Source organism: Microcebus murinus, chromosome 6 (genome assembly GCF_040939455.1).
Source record: "Microcebus murinus isolate Inina chromosome 6, M.murinus_Inina_mat1.0, whole genome shotgun sequence".
NCBI classification, from domain to species: domain Eukaryota; kingdom Metazoa; phylum Chordata; class Mammalia; order Primates; family Cheirogaleidae; genus Microcebus; species Microcebus murinus.
The window spans coordinates 48,011,559-48,026,855 of NC_134109.1; the positions used below are offsets into that span (position 1 = coordinate 48,011,559).

At 37.4% G+C, this 15,297-nt stretch overlaps 1 protein-coding gene across 2 annotated transcripts in view; it reads left to right on the plus strand.

The window, feature by feature from the left end:
• POLE2 (DNA polymerase epsilon 2, accessory subunit) overlaps window positions 1–15,297 on the plus strand; it is a 30,927-nt gene that overhangs the window by 9,960 nt on the left and 5,670 nt on the right. The window contains exons 6-17 of one of the 2 annotated variants that reach the window (XM_012757912.2): window positions 1,463–1,537; window positions 5,166–5,249; window positions 5,837–5,893; window positions 6,317–6,365; window positions 6,802–6,874; window positions 9,857–10,029; window positions 10,653–10,742; window positions 10,874–10,928; window positions 11,695–11,754; window positions 11,841–11,918; window positions 13,366–13,474; window positions 14,502–14,678. In XM_012757912.2, the coding sequence (XP_012613366.2) occupies window positions 1,463–1,537; window positions 5,166–5,249; window positions 5,837–5,893; window positions 6,317–6,365; window positions 6,802–6,874; window positions 9,857–10,029; window positions 10,653–10,742; window positions 10,874–10,928; window positions 11,695–11,754; window positions 11,841–11,918; window positions 13,366–13,474; window positions 14,502–14,678 (1,080 nt within the window). The remainder of the gene's footprint in view (window positions 1–1,462; window positions 1,538–5,165; window positions 5,250–5,836; window positions 5,894–6,316; window positions 6,366–6,801; window positions 6,875–9,856; window positions 10,030–10,652; window positions 10,743–10,873; window positions 10,929–11,694; window positions 11,755–11,840; window positions 11,919–13,365; window positions 13,475–14,501; window positions 14,679–15,297) is intronic. The other variant, XM_076004046.1, reaches the window with a different exon arrangement.

A 15,297-nucleotide genomic window follows, 5' to 3' on the forward strand; every position in this document is an offset into this window, starting at 1 on the left:
CCATTATCTTCCTGAAAACGAACCTCATTTTATCATTATTACTACTTCAAAATCTTCTGTCTTCCATTGTCTATAAGATGGTCTTGTAGCATACTAAAGTCTGTATTCTGAGGGCTGTTTGACTTGGAGGTTACAGAAACTTGAACTGACTGAAACTAAGAAAGGAACATATGGCTTGGCTTGTATTACTGCCTGCTGGCATCAGGCATGGCTGGCTCCTGATGCTCACACAATGTCTTGAGGCATCTGCCCCTTTGCTTGTCCCAGCTCTTTTTTAAAAGTGATTTTACTTTCAAACAGTAAAAGTTCTCCCCATGGGGTGACAAAAATGGCCAATAGTAGCCTTACCAACTCTTGGAAAGAGAGTTCCTCTTTTCCAATAGTTCTAGCAAAAGTCTTGAATACGCCTCTTATTAGCCTGACTTGAAGCATTTACTCATCCTTAAACCAATCACTGGCCAAGAGGATGGAGTACTTTCTAGGCCTTGGTTTCCTGTCTATAGAAGTGGGGAAGGGGCATTAGCTCTAGCTGAACTCCATGGACTGAGTGAGATTGGGGAGGGATGGTTCCCCAAAGAGATGCTTTTACTAATCTCTTGCTGTATCTGACACTGTGCCTTATACACTCCATGATCCAATAGTACTAAACTTTGCATAACTTCTGAAAGACTCTTTTATCCTTATAATTCCTGTGCTTGAAATTTCTTGTCCCAGCCCCCTTTGTTTTTACTGCCAATTCTTATTTATCATCTAGGATCTTGTTCAATGGCTCCTTTGGCCTGGGGCACTGTCCGTCCTCATAGTACTTTGTTGTATGGTGGCACTTCTCTTTCACTAGCCACAGCGCTCTGAGGGTGACACTTGCTTTGTTGTCTTCATAGCCTCAGCCCAGGGTATGCTGCTGCCAGGCACACAATAGACCTTTTTAAGGAAAACATTTTTTAATTTTTAAAATTACATTACTAGTTGGCTCACGCCTGTAATCCTAGCACTCTGGGAGGCCGAGGCGGCGGATTGCTCGAGGTCAGGAGTTTGAAACCAGCCTGAGCAAGAGTGAGACCCCATCTCTACTATAAATAGAAAGAAATTAATTGGCCAACAAATATATATATATAGAAAAAATTAGCCAGGCATGGTGGCGCATGCCTGTAGTCCCAGCTACTCGGGAGGCTGAGGCAGAAGGATTGCCTGAGCCCAGGAGTTTGAGGTTGCTGTGAGCGAGGCTGATGCCACAGCACTCACTCTAGCCTGGGCAACAAAGAGAGACTCTTTCTCAAAAAAAAAAAAAAAATTACATTACTAGATATTTGTATGTTGTTAAATTATATGGGTTTTCAAATTTGTCAAGACTAGGTAATAGTAACATTAGTTTAAGGACAGTGTTTCATCAGGGTACTGTTTTAATAAATCTTAGTTTTAAATGTCTGTTTCAGTAATTCATGTAAATCTTTCTTTTTTATAGAGGACTCACAGGCATGAATTATTTACTCCTCCAGTGATAGGCTCTCACCCTGAAGAAAGCGGAAGCAAATTCCAGGTTAGAATGTTACCCTAGTTATTTAGGGGGTGTAAGTATACAAGTTTAATATTTATTGCATAATTCAAATTCACTCAATTTTAAATGAAAATCAACTACTAGTAACTGTTGAACTAGCTAACTGGTCTGGATGCATGTCCACTGCAGATATGATGCATGCCTAGTATCCTGAGTCCTACAGGTCTCTAATAAGATAGAAGCTATTCCTTCCTTATTTGGGAAGGCCCTAGTACCATGCTAGCTCCAGATAATCTCTGAGCTCCAAGACATTTTCCTAGTCCTCCTAGTCTATTTGCTGGATAACACACTGACTTTCTGACCAACATTTTGACATTACGCTCTGCCTTCACTCATACTCCCAAAATACTGGTCCTTGCCCAACCCATCCCTCTAGTGACCACCACACAGATGTTCCATTAGAATGTGCTATATTGGTTGGAATGAAAACTTTCCTTAAGGTACTAAGGAAACAACATGTACAGAATGAATAAGAGTATACAGACTGGTCCCAGGGTTGTTGGGGCCTGAGGAACAGAGGAGAAAGGAAAATGTTTTCTGTTGATAAAAAGCAAAAGTATGTGCTCCTGCCACTTTTATACTCTTACTCTTGGAAAGTGGATAACAGACCACACTGTCGCTTTTGTTCCAGCAACACACCTGGCTGCTGTCAGTCCCTCTGTGGCTGCTTCCTGCTCTCTAGCATGCAGAACCCTGCTGGAGGAGAGTACCTAGCTACTCTAACCCATAACTAACTCATTTCCATGAGGTTTTGAATTAGAAGAGGCCTAGCCTTTTCTAATGTTCATTAAATTCTCTACCATGGTAGATCAGAATTTATGATGTTGAGTAGTCTGATAGAAACTAAAACAATGGTACTAGATAACATTCAAATTAATGTTTGATGGTAGCACTGTGAAAACATTTGTGGTATTTGACAGTTTCTGCTTTTAACTTTTTTTTTTTTTTTTTTGAGACAGAGTCTCACTTTGTTGCCCAGGCTAGAGTGAGTGCCGTGGCGTCAGCCTGGCTCACAGCAACCTCAATCTCCGGGGCTCAGCGATCCTACTGCCTCAGCCTCCCGAGTAGCTGGGACTACAGGCATGCGCCACCACGCCCGGCTAATTTTTTGTATATATATTTTTAGTTGGTCAATTAATTTATTTCTATTTTTGGTAGAGACGGGGTCTCGCTCAGGCTGGTTTCGAACTCCTGACCTTGAGCAATCCGCCCGCCTCGGCCTCCCAAAGTGCTAGGATTACAGGCGTGAGCCACCGCGCCCGGCCTGCTTTTAACTTTTATCGATATAAATTGTATTAGGTTTTACAAATTGACATTACTTATATTTCCCTACCAAAGACTGTCTCTACATTTTCTCTTATGTATTAGGTTTCCTGTGGTAACTCAGAAGCCCATAGCCCAGGAGCATTTTTCTCCTTTCCTCTTTGCCAAAGTAATTTTAAGGCTTAGCTGAGTAATTTATTGTTCTTTTCAATCTTTTCAAAACTGTTTAATTCTGTATTTGTGATGGTATGTTCCTACTTAAACTGTATTTATAGTACCTGTATGATAATCTCCCTTCACAGACTACAAAAATGGTGTGCATAGAAACACTTCGCTATATCTTTGTACTCCTGTGTTGCTTTAGGTTCATGTTTTTAAGAGTAACTCTAATATTAAATGTTAACAGTGATTATTATAGAATAATGGGATTATGTATGTTCTTATTTTTTCCTTATTTTGTTAAGTTTTTTCTATAATAAATACATATTATTTGTAATAAAAAAATATGGTAAAGATAAAAGAAGCTCCATTTGGTAATTTCTAAGATAAGAATTTCTAAGATAAAAAATTATATATCCTTATATCCAGAAATTCTATTTCTAGAATTTGTAGAAGTTTATCCAACAGTTATATTCATGCAATGGGCCAAGAAAAGTACACAGAAATATTTTTTTTTTCTCTAGCCACATCTGTTTGAAATACACAGAAATATTAAGTATTGTTTTTATTAGTAGAAAACTGGGAACAACTCAAATGTCTTTTCATTGAGGTTTGGTGAAATGAATTGTCTCATATATATTATAGATATCTCTATCCATTAAAAAGAATTAAGTTAATTTATATGCAGTTAAATGGAAAGGTGTCTAAGAAAATATTAATTTCAAAAAGTTAAATTGCAGAATATAAATAATATGATTTCATCTTTGTAAATAAAAACTGTATAGATGTGTTTTATAAATTATATATGTATGTATTTACATGTATTAAGATTACATATAGAAGAAGAACAAAAAGATTTTTAAAAATAGTGTCCTGATTCTTATTTACCTTTCTGATAAAAATATAGTGGTCAGATTAAGAATGTAGATAATAATGACACCCTTTAAAAATGCTAAGTAATGGCCGGTTGCAGTGGCTCATGCCTGTTATCCTAGCACTCTGGGAGGCCGAGGTGGGTGGATCGCTCAAGGTCAGGAGTTCAAAACCAGCCTGAGCAAGAGCAAGACCCTGTCTCTACTAAAAAATAGAAAGAAATTAGCTGGACAACTAAAAATATATATTTAAAAAATTAGCCAGGCATGGTGGCACATGCCTGTAGTCCCAGCTACTCGGGAGGCTCGCCTGAGCCCAGGAGTTTGAGGTTGCTGTGTGTTAGGCTGACGCCATGGCACTCTGGCCCAGGCAACAGAGTGAGACTCTGTCTCAAAAAAACAAAACAAAAACAGGCCGGGCGAGGTGGTTCACGCCTGTAATCCTAGCACTCTGGGAGGCCGAGGCGGGCGGATTGCTCGAGGTTGGGAGTTCGAAACCATCCTGAGCGAGACCCCGTCTCTACTAAAAAAATAGAAAGAAATTAATTGACCAACTAAAAATATATATACAAAAAACTAGCCGGGCATGGTGGCACATGCCTGTAGTCCCAGCTACTTGGGAGGCTGAGGCAGGAGGATCGTTTGAGCCCAGGAGTTTGAGGTTGCTGTGAGCTAGGCTGACGCCATGGCACTCACTCTAGCCTGGGCAACAAAAGTGAGACTCTGTCTCAAAAAAAAATAAAAAATAAAAAAAAACAAAAACAAAAACAAAATGCTAAGTAAAATTAGAATATAACCTTTTAAATAGCTCACTAATTTTCAAGAGGTACCGATCATATAAAATTGATATTCCTTTCTGTATTTTAAAAATAAATGTACTTTTTATTCAGAACGATATGGTATGAGACTTTAGTCACTGGTAAGAGCCTGAGTTGATATGGTTTTTCTTTAGGTATAATTCTTCCAGGCCACCATACATTTGATATTATAGTTTTTTTGTAAAATAAAATTAAACTTCCTAAGTTTAATTTGATTTTTTTACTAAAATGTGCACCCCAAATTTACTTATTTGTAAAAAGATTAGTTTCTTAAAAGAATATATTTCAATCTTTAAGAATTTATTTTGTTTTGAGTTGGGTGTGGTGGCACGAACCTATAATCCCAGTGACTTAGGAGGCTGAGGCAGGAGGATTGCTTGAGCCCAGCTTGAGCCCAGGATTGCTTGGAGACCAGCCTGGGCAACATAGCAACATAGCAAGACCGTGTCTCTAAAATAAATAAATAAATAAATAAGAATTTATTTTGTTTTATTTTAGCTTAAAACAATAGAAACCTTATTGGGTAGTACAACCAAAATTGGAGATGTGATTATTCTTGGAATGATAACCCAGTTAAAAGAGGTAAGTTGAACTTAATAAGCATCAAACTTTTATTTTCGGCCCTGGTTGGTTACATAGAGTATTTCTACAGAGGGTACAGGAATGTATTCTTCACCGAAGACTCACCTCAGTCACCAATACTTTTCTTCGTCTGTGTTTGGTTTCCTGAGTAGACATCAGGAAGGAGTGACTTGTCTGGGAGTCCAGTTTGTATAGCCTTAAATTAGGTCCACGGTGACCTCTGGATGAAATGAGAGTACTGGGTTTTTGAACAAGCAAGCTGCAGACTACATCCTGGTCCCTTGGAGACACTGTTGGCTTTCTTAGAAGGACCTGGTGAGGCCCTCCTTACAGGAGCCTACTGGTGTCTTCTTGCTGTCCCTTCTTCTGCAGCAGTCTTTCCCTAGGCTACCTCTAAGAAGTCTGAGTCTCAATTAAGTCATTAGTCTGAGGTGACCAGGCTAGTAAATGAAAGAGCCTGGACTAGAAATAATAGCTGATTTTTGAAATCCACTATTCTCTCTACTGTGTTCTATTATCAATCTTGTTGGTAGTTCTTGTTGTGTCATAGTATTTATTTTTATATAAATGTATTTTCTTTTTTTTAGGGAAAATTTTTTCTGGAAGATCCTACTGGAACGGTACAACTAGATCTTAGTAAAGCTATATCCTTCACTTAATTTATTTTTTAAAATCTGTGTTACATGAATTGGGGAAATTGATTATATATTATTCTCAAATTTACCTATTTGCGTTCCCAGTGTAACTTTCATATGTTGGTGGAGTAAGAATATAAAGACATAATCCTAAACAGAGACATAACAACTTTAATTCCCCCTTATTTTGGAGAATCCAGAGAAACCACTGAGGATAAGAATAATCCAAACTGTCAGTATTACCAAGCTACATCTTAGAATTAAACATGGGGACATTTAAACCCCAAATTTTTAAAGCTATAATCTAAGCTATGTTTCAAATGGGAAGTCTTTGAATTATTATTTAGAAGTTCTATTGGGCTCAAAATGTCTGTTGACTTGATCACTGCCTCAAGCATAGAAACAGAATTATTTTCTTTAACTGTTGTTTACCAGTTCCATAGTGGGTTATACACAGAGGCATGCTTTGTCTTAGCAGAAGGTAAGTCAGTACACTTTTTCCTGTCCTCTTTATTGTTCTACACTAAAACCATTTTTACATGTTAACATAATAGAATTTGGGATAACATTGATTATGAAAACATATTTTTGATAATGACATAAAATAACTCTTAGACTGCAAATTGGCTAATAGAAGCCTTTTTAGGGTGATGAAAATGTTCTGAAATTAGATCATGGAGATGGCTATACAACCTGTGAATATACTAAAAACCACTGGGTGGGTGAATTGCATAGTATGTGAATTATATCTCAATAAAATTGAAAGTTATGTGGCTCAGTGCGTAGGCAACTTCTGTAGTTGGTTCACAGGGCATGAGAATATAGCTTAGCATTATTGATTTGTGTAACACAGTTTTTGTCCTTTCAAACAATTGGACAAATGAAAGTGATTTGCTACTTATTTTTTTTTTTTTTAGGCTGGTTTGAAGATCAAGTGTTTCATGTCAATGCCTTTGGATTTCCACCCACTGAGCCCTCCAGTACTACGAGGTATTAAAATATTTGATTTAAACTGTATAGGAATTTTGTAATACTGGCAGTAGTGAATGTAAGATAGTACATCATATCTCAATTATTAAAGTCTCAGGCTTCATGTCAAAATAGAAAGAATGATAGAAAATGAGAATTAGAAGGCTGGGTTTTATATGTAATGTGAAAACAAGTGGATCAGCCCTAGCTTAGTTGCAATACCATCTTTGTACTTTGGCTTCAACTGGGAAGGATTTCCAGTCTATCTGTTTTGTTTATCTGTGGGGTTGATGAGAAGTTCAAGTGAGATAAGAGAGATAGGAAAACAGTTAGAAGAATATAATTCACATGTTAATATAAAGTTCTCATTTTCATAGACCACTAATGAATGAAAGTTCCAAGAAGCAGCTTATAGTTCCTTGATATAAGTAAAAGCATCATAATATCAGAGCTATTCCCAAAGGGCCTTCCCTGAGAGTTGAGCTATTTGGGCAGAGGCTGAGTGATGTAAAAGTTGTAGCTGGTGGCCTGTGGGTTGAAAGTAGCCTATAGACCTTTTTTTTTTTTCCTTCTCCCTTTGAGGCATTAAAAATTTTTAATTAGTTTTCAATGTATAAAAATTAGATTTCTGGCCAGATACGGTGGCTCATGCCTGTAATCCTAGCACTTTGGGAGGCCAATGTGGGATGATTGCTTGAGGTCAGGAGTTCGAGACCAGCCTGAGCAAGAGTGAGACACAATCTCTATGAAAAAATAGAAAAATTGGCTGGGCATGGTGATATGTACCTGTAGTCCCAGCTACTCTAGAACTGAGGCAGGAGGATTGCTTGAGCCCAGGAATTTGACATTGCAGTGAGCTATGATGACACCATTACATTCTATCCAGGCAACAGAGTGAGACCTTGTCTCAAAAAAAAAAAAAAAAAAAAATTTAAGAGATTTCTCATAAAGGTCTGGATTTCTGAGTTCTTTTGAACAAGAGGATCTGGCAGCACGGCAACCTGAATCTTCACCTGGTAACAACCATACTGCAGTGATTGCCCATGTTGGGCAGGGCATGTAGTGTGCCCTGGTTTATGTCAGCTGACTCCCACTTTGAGAATTTAAGTTACCCTACTGGACACTGTAAGCATTTGAGTTTGCTACCTCTGGGGGAATTAAAGTAGTTGCCTTCTAACCATGAGATTCTGTGATGGTGATTTCAAAGAGAGTAAGGATTTAGTCCTTGTATGCCTGTATAAATTCAGGGTACAAAGGCAACTTTCTGGCTGAGTGTCAGTGGCAGGGCAACCTTTGCAGAGCATTTCCTCTTCCTGTTGAAGTAATCAAGGGAAAGGTGCTGGTCATGCCAAGGAAAACACAAGCCCTTATCAAGCCAGCTTACCTCTAATTGAGTGCTTTTGGTGTAGTTTGTGGCTTTTTACATTACAGCAGGCTTTCTTTGGAGTATATTTAGAGCATAATTGCTGTGGTCTTGCTGTTTTCATTTTCTACAAGCTTCAAAATTACTACTTGGGAGTTACAGGTGTAATTGAGGTGGGTGGCCATGAGTATTACTACTCATTTCTCTTTAGCCAATAGAGTTCATCACTGTACAGTTCCAAATAATTTTCCATTTAAATTATGCCATTTTTCTCTAGATCCAGCTGTTTAGTGTGTGCTTAGTAGGACTGGCATGAGGTGTCATAAAGTACATTAAAAATAAAATAATTATTTTATTCCTGTTAGGATTTCAAATTACTTTTATGATGCCTTCAAAATATAAAATTCAGAGGGTCACATTCTGAGAGTAGTTGGTGGATTCAGCAACAAGTATTTTACTAAATACTTTTTTTTTTTTTTGAGACAGAGTCTCACTTTGTTGCCCAGGCTAGAGTGAGTGCCGTGGCGTCAGCCTGGCTCACAGCAACCTCAAACTCCTGGGCTCAAGCGATCCTTCTGTCTCAGCCTCCCAAGTAGCTGGGACTACAGGCATGCGCCACCATGCCCGGCTAATTTTTTCTATATATATTAGTTGGCCAATTAGTTTCTTTCTATTTATAGTAGAGACGGGGTCTCGCTCTTGCTCAGGCTGGTTTCGAACTCCCGACCTCGAGCAATCCGCCTGCCTCGGCCTCCCAGAGAGCTAGGATTACAGGCGTGAGCCACCGCGCCTGGCCCTAAATACTTTTTAATGTGTAAAATACTGTTTAGGGAGACAAATGAGTACTTATACAAATAGGTCTACACTGTGGGCTCATCCTAAAGGGATTTACGCTGACTTAATGCCTTTCCCACCATTGCATAGTTAATACTAACACTTCTTTTAGGATACACACTTACTGGGGCTTCACTAGCATCTTTCTAAGTCTTTTACTAGTACAGGGCATGTGACTTATGTTTTCTGAGCCCAAGGTGTTAGAGTTTATAGAATTCCTAGAATACTTCTTTTTTTCAAATTTGACAGTTTAGGAAAATAGGTACCATCAATCCTTCCTCTTATATTCCATGAACCAAGGATGGACTATGTTAGTAAGACTTTTCTGAGCTTTAATTGCTCAAGATTCAGCTTTAATAGGTGTCTCTTCTTGTGATGCTCTAGTTCTGCAGTCCCCAACCCCAGGGCTGCAGCCCAGTGCTGGTTAGTGTCCTGTTAGGAACTGGGCCACAAGTCACCGCCTGAGCTCCACTTCCCAGCCCCTCGCCACCCCTGTCCCCCATCTGTGGAAAAATTGTTTTCCATGAAACTTAGGAACCAGGAGCTGCAGAGCAGGAGGTGAGTGGAGGGTGAGCAAGCGACGTTTCATCTGTATTTACAGCTGCTCTGCTCCTCATCACTTGCATCGCCCTGAGCTTCACCTCCCTATTGTGTTTGCTTTTTAGGTGTTACAAATAGTACATTTGCGTCTATTTACACTGGAAAATAACTTCATTAGATACAAAGAAGCTAAATTTGTAAAATTATTAGAAAAAGATCTCCAATAGAATATAGGATAGGTGATAATAATTGTTATAATTACCTAGGGCATACTATGGAAATACTAATTTTTTTGGAGGGCCTTCTAATACATCTGTGAAGACTTCTGCAAAACTAAAACAACTGGAAGAGGAGAATAAAGATGCTATGTTTGTGTTTATATCTGATGTTTGGTTGGACCAGGTAGAAGTATTGGAAAAACTTCACACAATGTTTTCTGGTAGGTATTTTTTTTTCCTACTCTTTCTTGAACTCTTATGATGGTTCATGTCTTACAGTGCATGGTGGCTCACACTTGTCATTTCAGCACTTTGGGAGGCTGAGGTGGGAGGATTGCTTGAGCACAGGAGTTTGAGATCAGTCTGGGTAATATGGCAAGACCAAGTCTCTACAAGAAATTTAAAAATGAGCCTGGTGTGGTGGTACATGCCTATAGTCCCAGCTATTTGGAAGGCTGAAGCAGGGGGATTGCTAGAGCCCAGGAGTTCCAGGCTGCTGTGAGCTGTGATTGTAGCACTGCACCCTAGCCTGGGCAGCAGAGTGAGAACCTGTCTCTTCAAGAAAAAAAGGAATTAGTCCTAAGTATAGTATAAGAGAATGGATAAGAGCTTGGGCTTTGGCGTTTGACAGAACTGGGTTTAATTGCCAGCCTAATATCTTGGTCAGGTGACTTAACCTAAGTCTCAATTTATTCGGATGTACTGAGAGTTAATTCAGCCTACCTGGTAAGTGCTCAATAAATCGGCACTGTTATTACTATTATTTAAAAACTCATGGTTAAAGGGTTTTTAACTTGATTTCTAGACTAGAAAAATTATGTTCATTTACTCTTTTATTCCTTAGGCTATTCACCAGCACCTCCCACCTGCTTTATTCTGTGTGGCAATTTTTCATCTGCACCATATGGAAAAAATCAAGTTCAAGCTTTAAAAGGTACTGAGGGTCTATGTAATAAGTGTTTCTATATTTATATAAACTAATAAGTAGGTTATATCTAATCAAATATAATTTGGTTTTTATGTGTATATATACACATTAAACTTAATGTCCCTTTAAAATTTTAGATTCTCTAAAAACTTTGGCAGACATAATATGTCAATACCCAGATATTCATCAAAGGTAATGATCTCTACTGCTGTTTTTTATTCAAATGGTTTTGTTTTAAAAAAAATAACCAAAAATGAATCCTACAGTGTTTTTTTTTTAAGTTTTAAGTTTTTAAGTTTTCATTTTATTTATTTTGAGATGGGGTCTTGCTATGTTGCCCAGGCTGGTCTTAAACTCCTGAGTCAAAGGATCCTCCTGTTGGCCTCCCAAATAGCTGGGATTATAGGCACATGCCACCATGCCTGGCTGAACCCCAAGTTTTATATCAGCTACTATTAAACTAATAGAAGAAAAAGAAAGTGGAGAAAATTAAAAGAGCTAAGAGATAAAATTGGCCTCACATTGTGATAATATAAGTCATACTGTACTGGAGATTTATAGTGAAAAGTCTTGAGAGGGAGAGAGTGATAATTTCAACCATATTTTGAATTTCTTGGTGACATTACTCTAAATGGTCTACAGCGTCACCTTTCAGTATGATAGTCACTGGCCACATGTGTCTCTAAATTAAAGTTAAATTTAAAATTTAGTCTATCGGCCACACTTGTCACAGTACAAGCACTTAGTTGGACAGTGTAGATATAGAACATTTCTATCATCATACCATTAGACAGTATTGGTCTGGAGACTTGTAGTAGTTCCTTTATTAAAATATATGACATTTAAACATTTTTTTAAAATTCATGATTTTCAATTAAAGGGAATAACTTGTTTTGGTACTGGATAGTGTTACAATAATATATTTTTCAATAAAAAATTATGTTGAATTTTGCTATAGTAGTCGTTTTGTGTTTGTACCTGGTCCAGAGGATCCTGGATTTGGTTCTATCTTACCAAGGTAAGTTTTATTCAAATTTTTACAACAGTAAAGAAAATTTTTTAAATTTTAAAATATCTACCATATCACATAAACTGTTTTTATAGGCCACCACTTGCTGAAAGCATCACTAATGAATTCAGACAAAGGGTACCATTTTCAGTTTTTACTACTAATCCTTGCAGGTTAGTATCTTATGTTACACTTTTTCCCTTTCATTTAAAAATTAAGTTGATTCTTAAAATTTGTCTCTGAATTTTGACTGTTATGGAATAAATATAAAAAGAAAACTTCTTTTTGTTTTATATTTCTCAAACTTTGGAAATATTTTAACTATATTTAAATAATTCAATGTTGGTGCTGCTCACTGTTATCATAGGCTCATAATGTGGGAATAACCTAAGAGTCAGCCTTGGTTCTTTTCTTTTCTGCCTACATTCACTCCTTTGGTGACGTTATCCAGGGTCCCTTGGTTTTATATATCATCTGTGTAGTGACACCTCCCACATTTATATCTCCACCTCAGACCTTTCTCCCAAACTCCAGACTCATGTATCTAGTTGCCCACTTATCATCTCCTCTTGGATCAAAGTGAACTGATCTTCCTTTCCTGCCACTACCTGCAACCTGTTCTGTAGTTTCCCCCATCTTAGTTTATGACACCTTTATCCGTCCAGTTGCTCAGGCCAAAAACTTTGGGGTTTCTCTCACATGTATTGATAGTTTTTCAGGAAGTCCTACTGATTTCAAAATATATCCAGATCTGGTCACCTCTCTATACCTCTACCTCCGTGACACTGGTTCCGTCTTCTCTAGCCTGGATACCTGTAATGGCCTCCTAATCAATCTCTAGTTTCTATTGCTTCCCCTGTGTAATTTATTCTTGATACAGTGTCAGAGTGATCTTCTAAAATGTTAGGCATATCCGTGTCCCCCTTCATGATCCTGAAAGATGGAGCCCTCATGTCATTCAGTAACAGCCATATCCTTGCAATGATGATCCAGGCCCTGCATGGTCTGGCCTCCTCTTCCCTCTCTGATTTCCTTTCCTCATTTGCTCCAGTTGCACCAGCCTCCCTGCTATTCCTCAAGCATGCCAAGCATGCTCCAGTCTGAGGGCCTGTGCTGTTCCCTCTGCCTGCATTGTTCTTCCTCTGGATATCTGCTTGACTGACTTCCTCCCTACTTCAAGCCTGTGCTCAACTCACACTTTATTATGAGCCCTGCTCATTCCTATCAAACTATTTAATGCTCCAGTCTTCTAGACCCTCCCTTCCCATGGATGATCCCTCTTTTTCTTTTTCCCATACACTTAGGCATCTTCTAACATACTATGTAGTTATTGTATTTATTGTTTATTTTCTGTGCCTCCCTCCCACTAGAATATAAACTGCATGAACGCCAAGATCTTTCTGTTCTGTTTGCTAATTGTTAGAAATAGTGCAGGCACATATTTAGAGCTCACTAAATAACTGTCAAATGAATGGAGACCAGAAAGACTAGTTGAATTTTTGCTCTGGTGAACAGTGGGAAGTGGGGATAGCTTTTTGACACTTAAAGACTTTTTGCCTTTAAAATTATCTGATTTTTTTTCCCTGACAAAATCAAAGTTGACTACTGTTTTCATTTCAGAATTCAGTATTGTACACAAGAAATTATTGTCTTTCGTGAAGACTTAGTGAATAAAATGTGCAGGAACTGTGTCCGTTTTCCTAGTAGCAATTTGGCTATTCCTAATCATGTAAGTAAAGAGTCTTCTTTATTAAACTATCTTACATGTTAACATTATATGCAGTTTTATTAAGTCACATAATTTCCCTTATGTTTATTTGTGGTTCAAAATAAACTGAATATCCTTTTGTCAGTAAGTTTTGTTAGTACAATGTTTCTCAGCTTTCTACTGAAGTATTCCCTAATGCAGCAGTCCCCAACCTTTTTGGCACCAGGGACTGGTTTCATGGAGGACAATTTTTCCACAGACCAAGGGTGGGGTGGGGGGTGTCATGATGGGGTCAGGGGGAGTTGGTGCAGAACTCAGGCTGCAATACACATGTTTCCTAATAGCCCACAAACTGGTACTGGGCTATGGCCCAGGGGCTGGGAACTACAGCCCTGATGGACAGAGGAAATCCCAGAACAAGCAGGAAAGTTCTTTGAAGCTTCCTGTTTTGGTTTTAAAACTCTCAAATTGTACTTCAAAATATATGTTTTAAAAAAATATTCATATGTACTGTTTATTACATATTTTATATAGTATGTCCATATCCAAAGGATGTACACTGTTTATCTTACAGCTTCAAGGTTTTTTGATACCCAGTTGTCAATCCTTGGTTATGTATACCTCCATCTGAGAAGTATGAAAACAGATCCTATAGAGCATTTTTATTATTCTAATATTATAAAATTATAAAGTTTATGTAGGCTAAATCTTGATTCCTGGCTTTACTCAAGCTATGAAACTATTTTTAGATGAACAGAATTAGTAAATGAGTTTATTATACAGCTAAAAGTACAATTGAACCAATATGACTATTTAGGGGAGTCACTTTTATGGCATATAGTATTAAATGAAAACTTATAGATATATTTTCCTAAAATACAGAATTAATTCTATTTTATATCAGTGTTTCCCAAAGTTCTGTGATTCAAAGCTTTCCTAATTGTTTCACAAATTTTCTAGGTCCTTTTGCTAATTAATTTGAAATTATTTCACTATTTTCACTTCTACAAATGAACTTAAGTTTGCTTTGTTTTGTGTTCTTTTGTAGTTTATAAAGACTATTTTATCCCAAGGACATCTGACTCCTTTACCTCTTTATGTCTGCCCAGTGTATTGGGCATATGACTATGCTTTGAGAGTGTATCCTGTGCCTGATCTACTTGTCATTGCAGATAAATATGATCCTTTCACCATGACTAATACTGAATGCCTCTGCATAAACCCTGTAAGAATGTAGTTGACCTTACATAGTCATTATTTGTCAAGATTAGAGCACATTTAAATTTAAAATACATGATAAAATTATTATTGGAGTAAAATTATACTATCAATGAAACATTAACTTAATTTGGTATACACAGAAAGTTCTTAAACTTTCATGATGGTATGTGACTATAAAGTACTGTGACCTGTTTTAAAAAAGCAAGTGTATCAGAACATATAAATCCAAATGAGCATTTTCCCCTTCAAAGTAACTTATCTTGGGATTCCTTATTGAGAACTGCTTTCAGATCCCGTGTCCCATTCTCTTGTAACATATTGATGGTACTTGTTCTCTGAACATGATTTTGATTTTTGGAAATTGCCCAAGTCCCAAAAATCTAAGTCTGATGAATGCAAGAACTTCATTGGGACACATTTTATTATTTTATTTTTTATGTAGAACCTTGAAATTTCTTCAGAATCTTGAGGTTGCTTCAGAATTTCTACAGTAGTATGGTTGACTTTTTGACCATGGGGAAAAAATACTTCATAAACAATGACATACACACACTTTTTTATATCAAGCAAAATATTATTAGTGATTTTTAATCTCCATGCTTCCTTGATTCTTGTGAATTTTA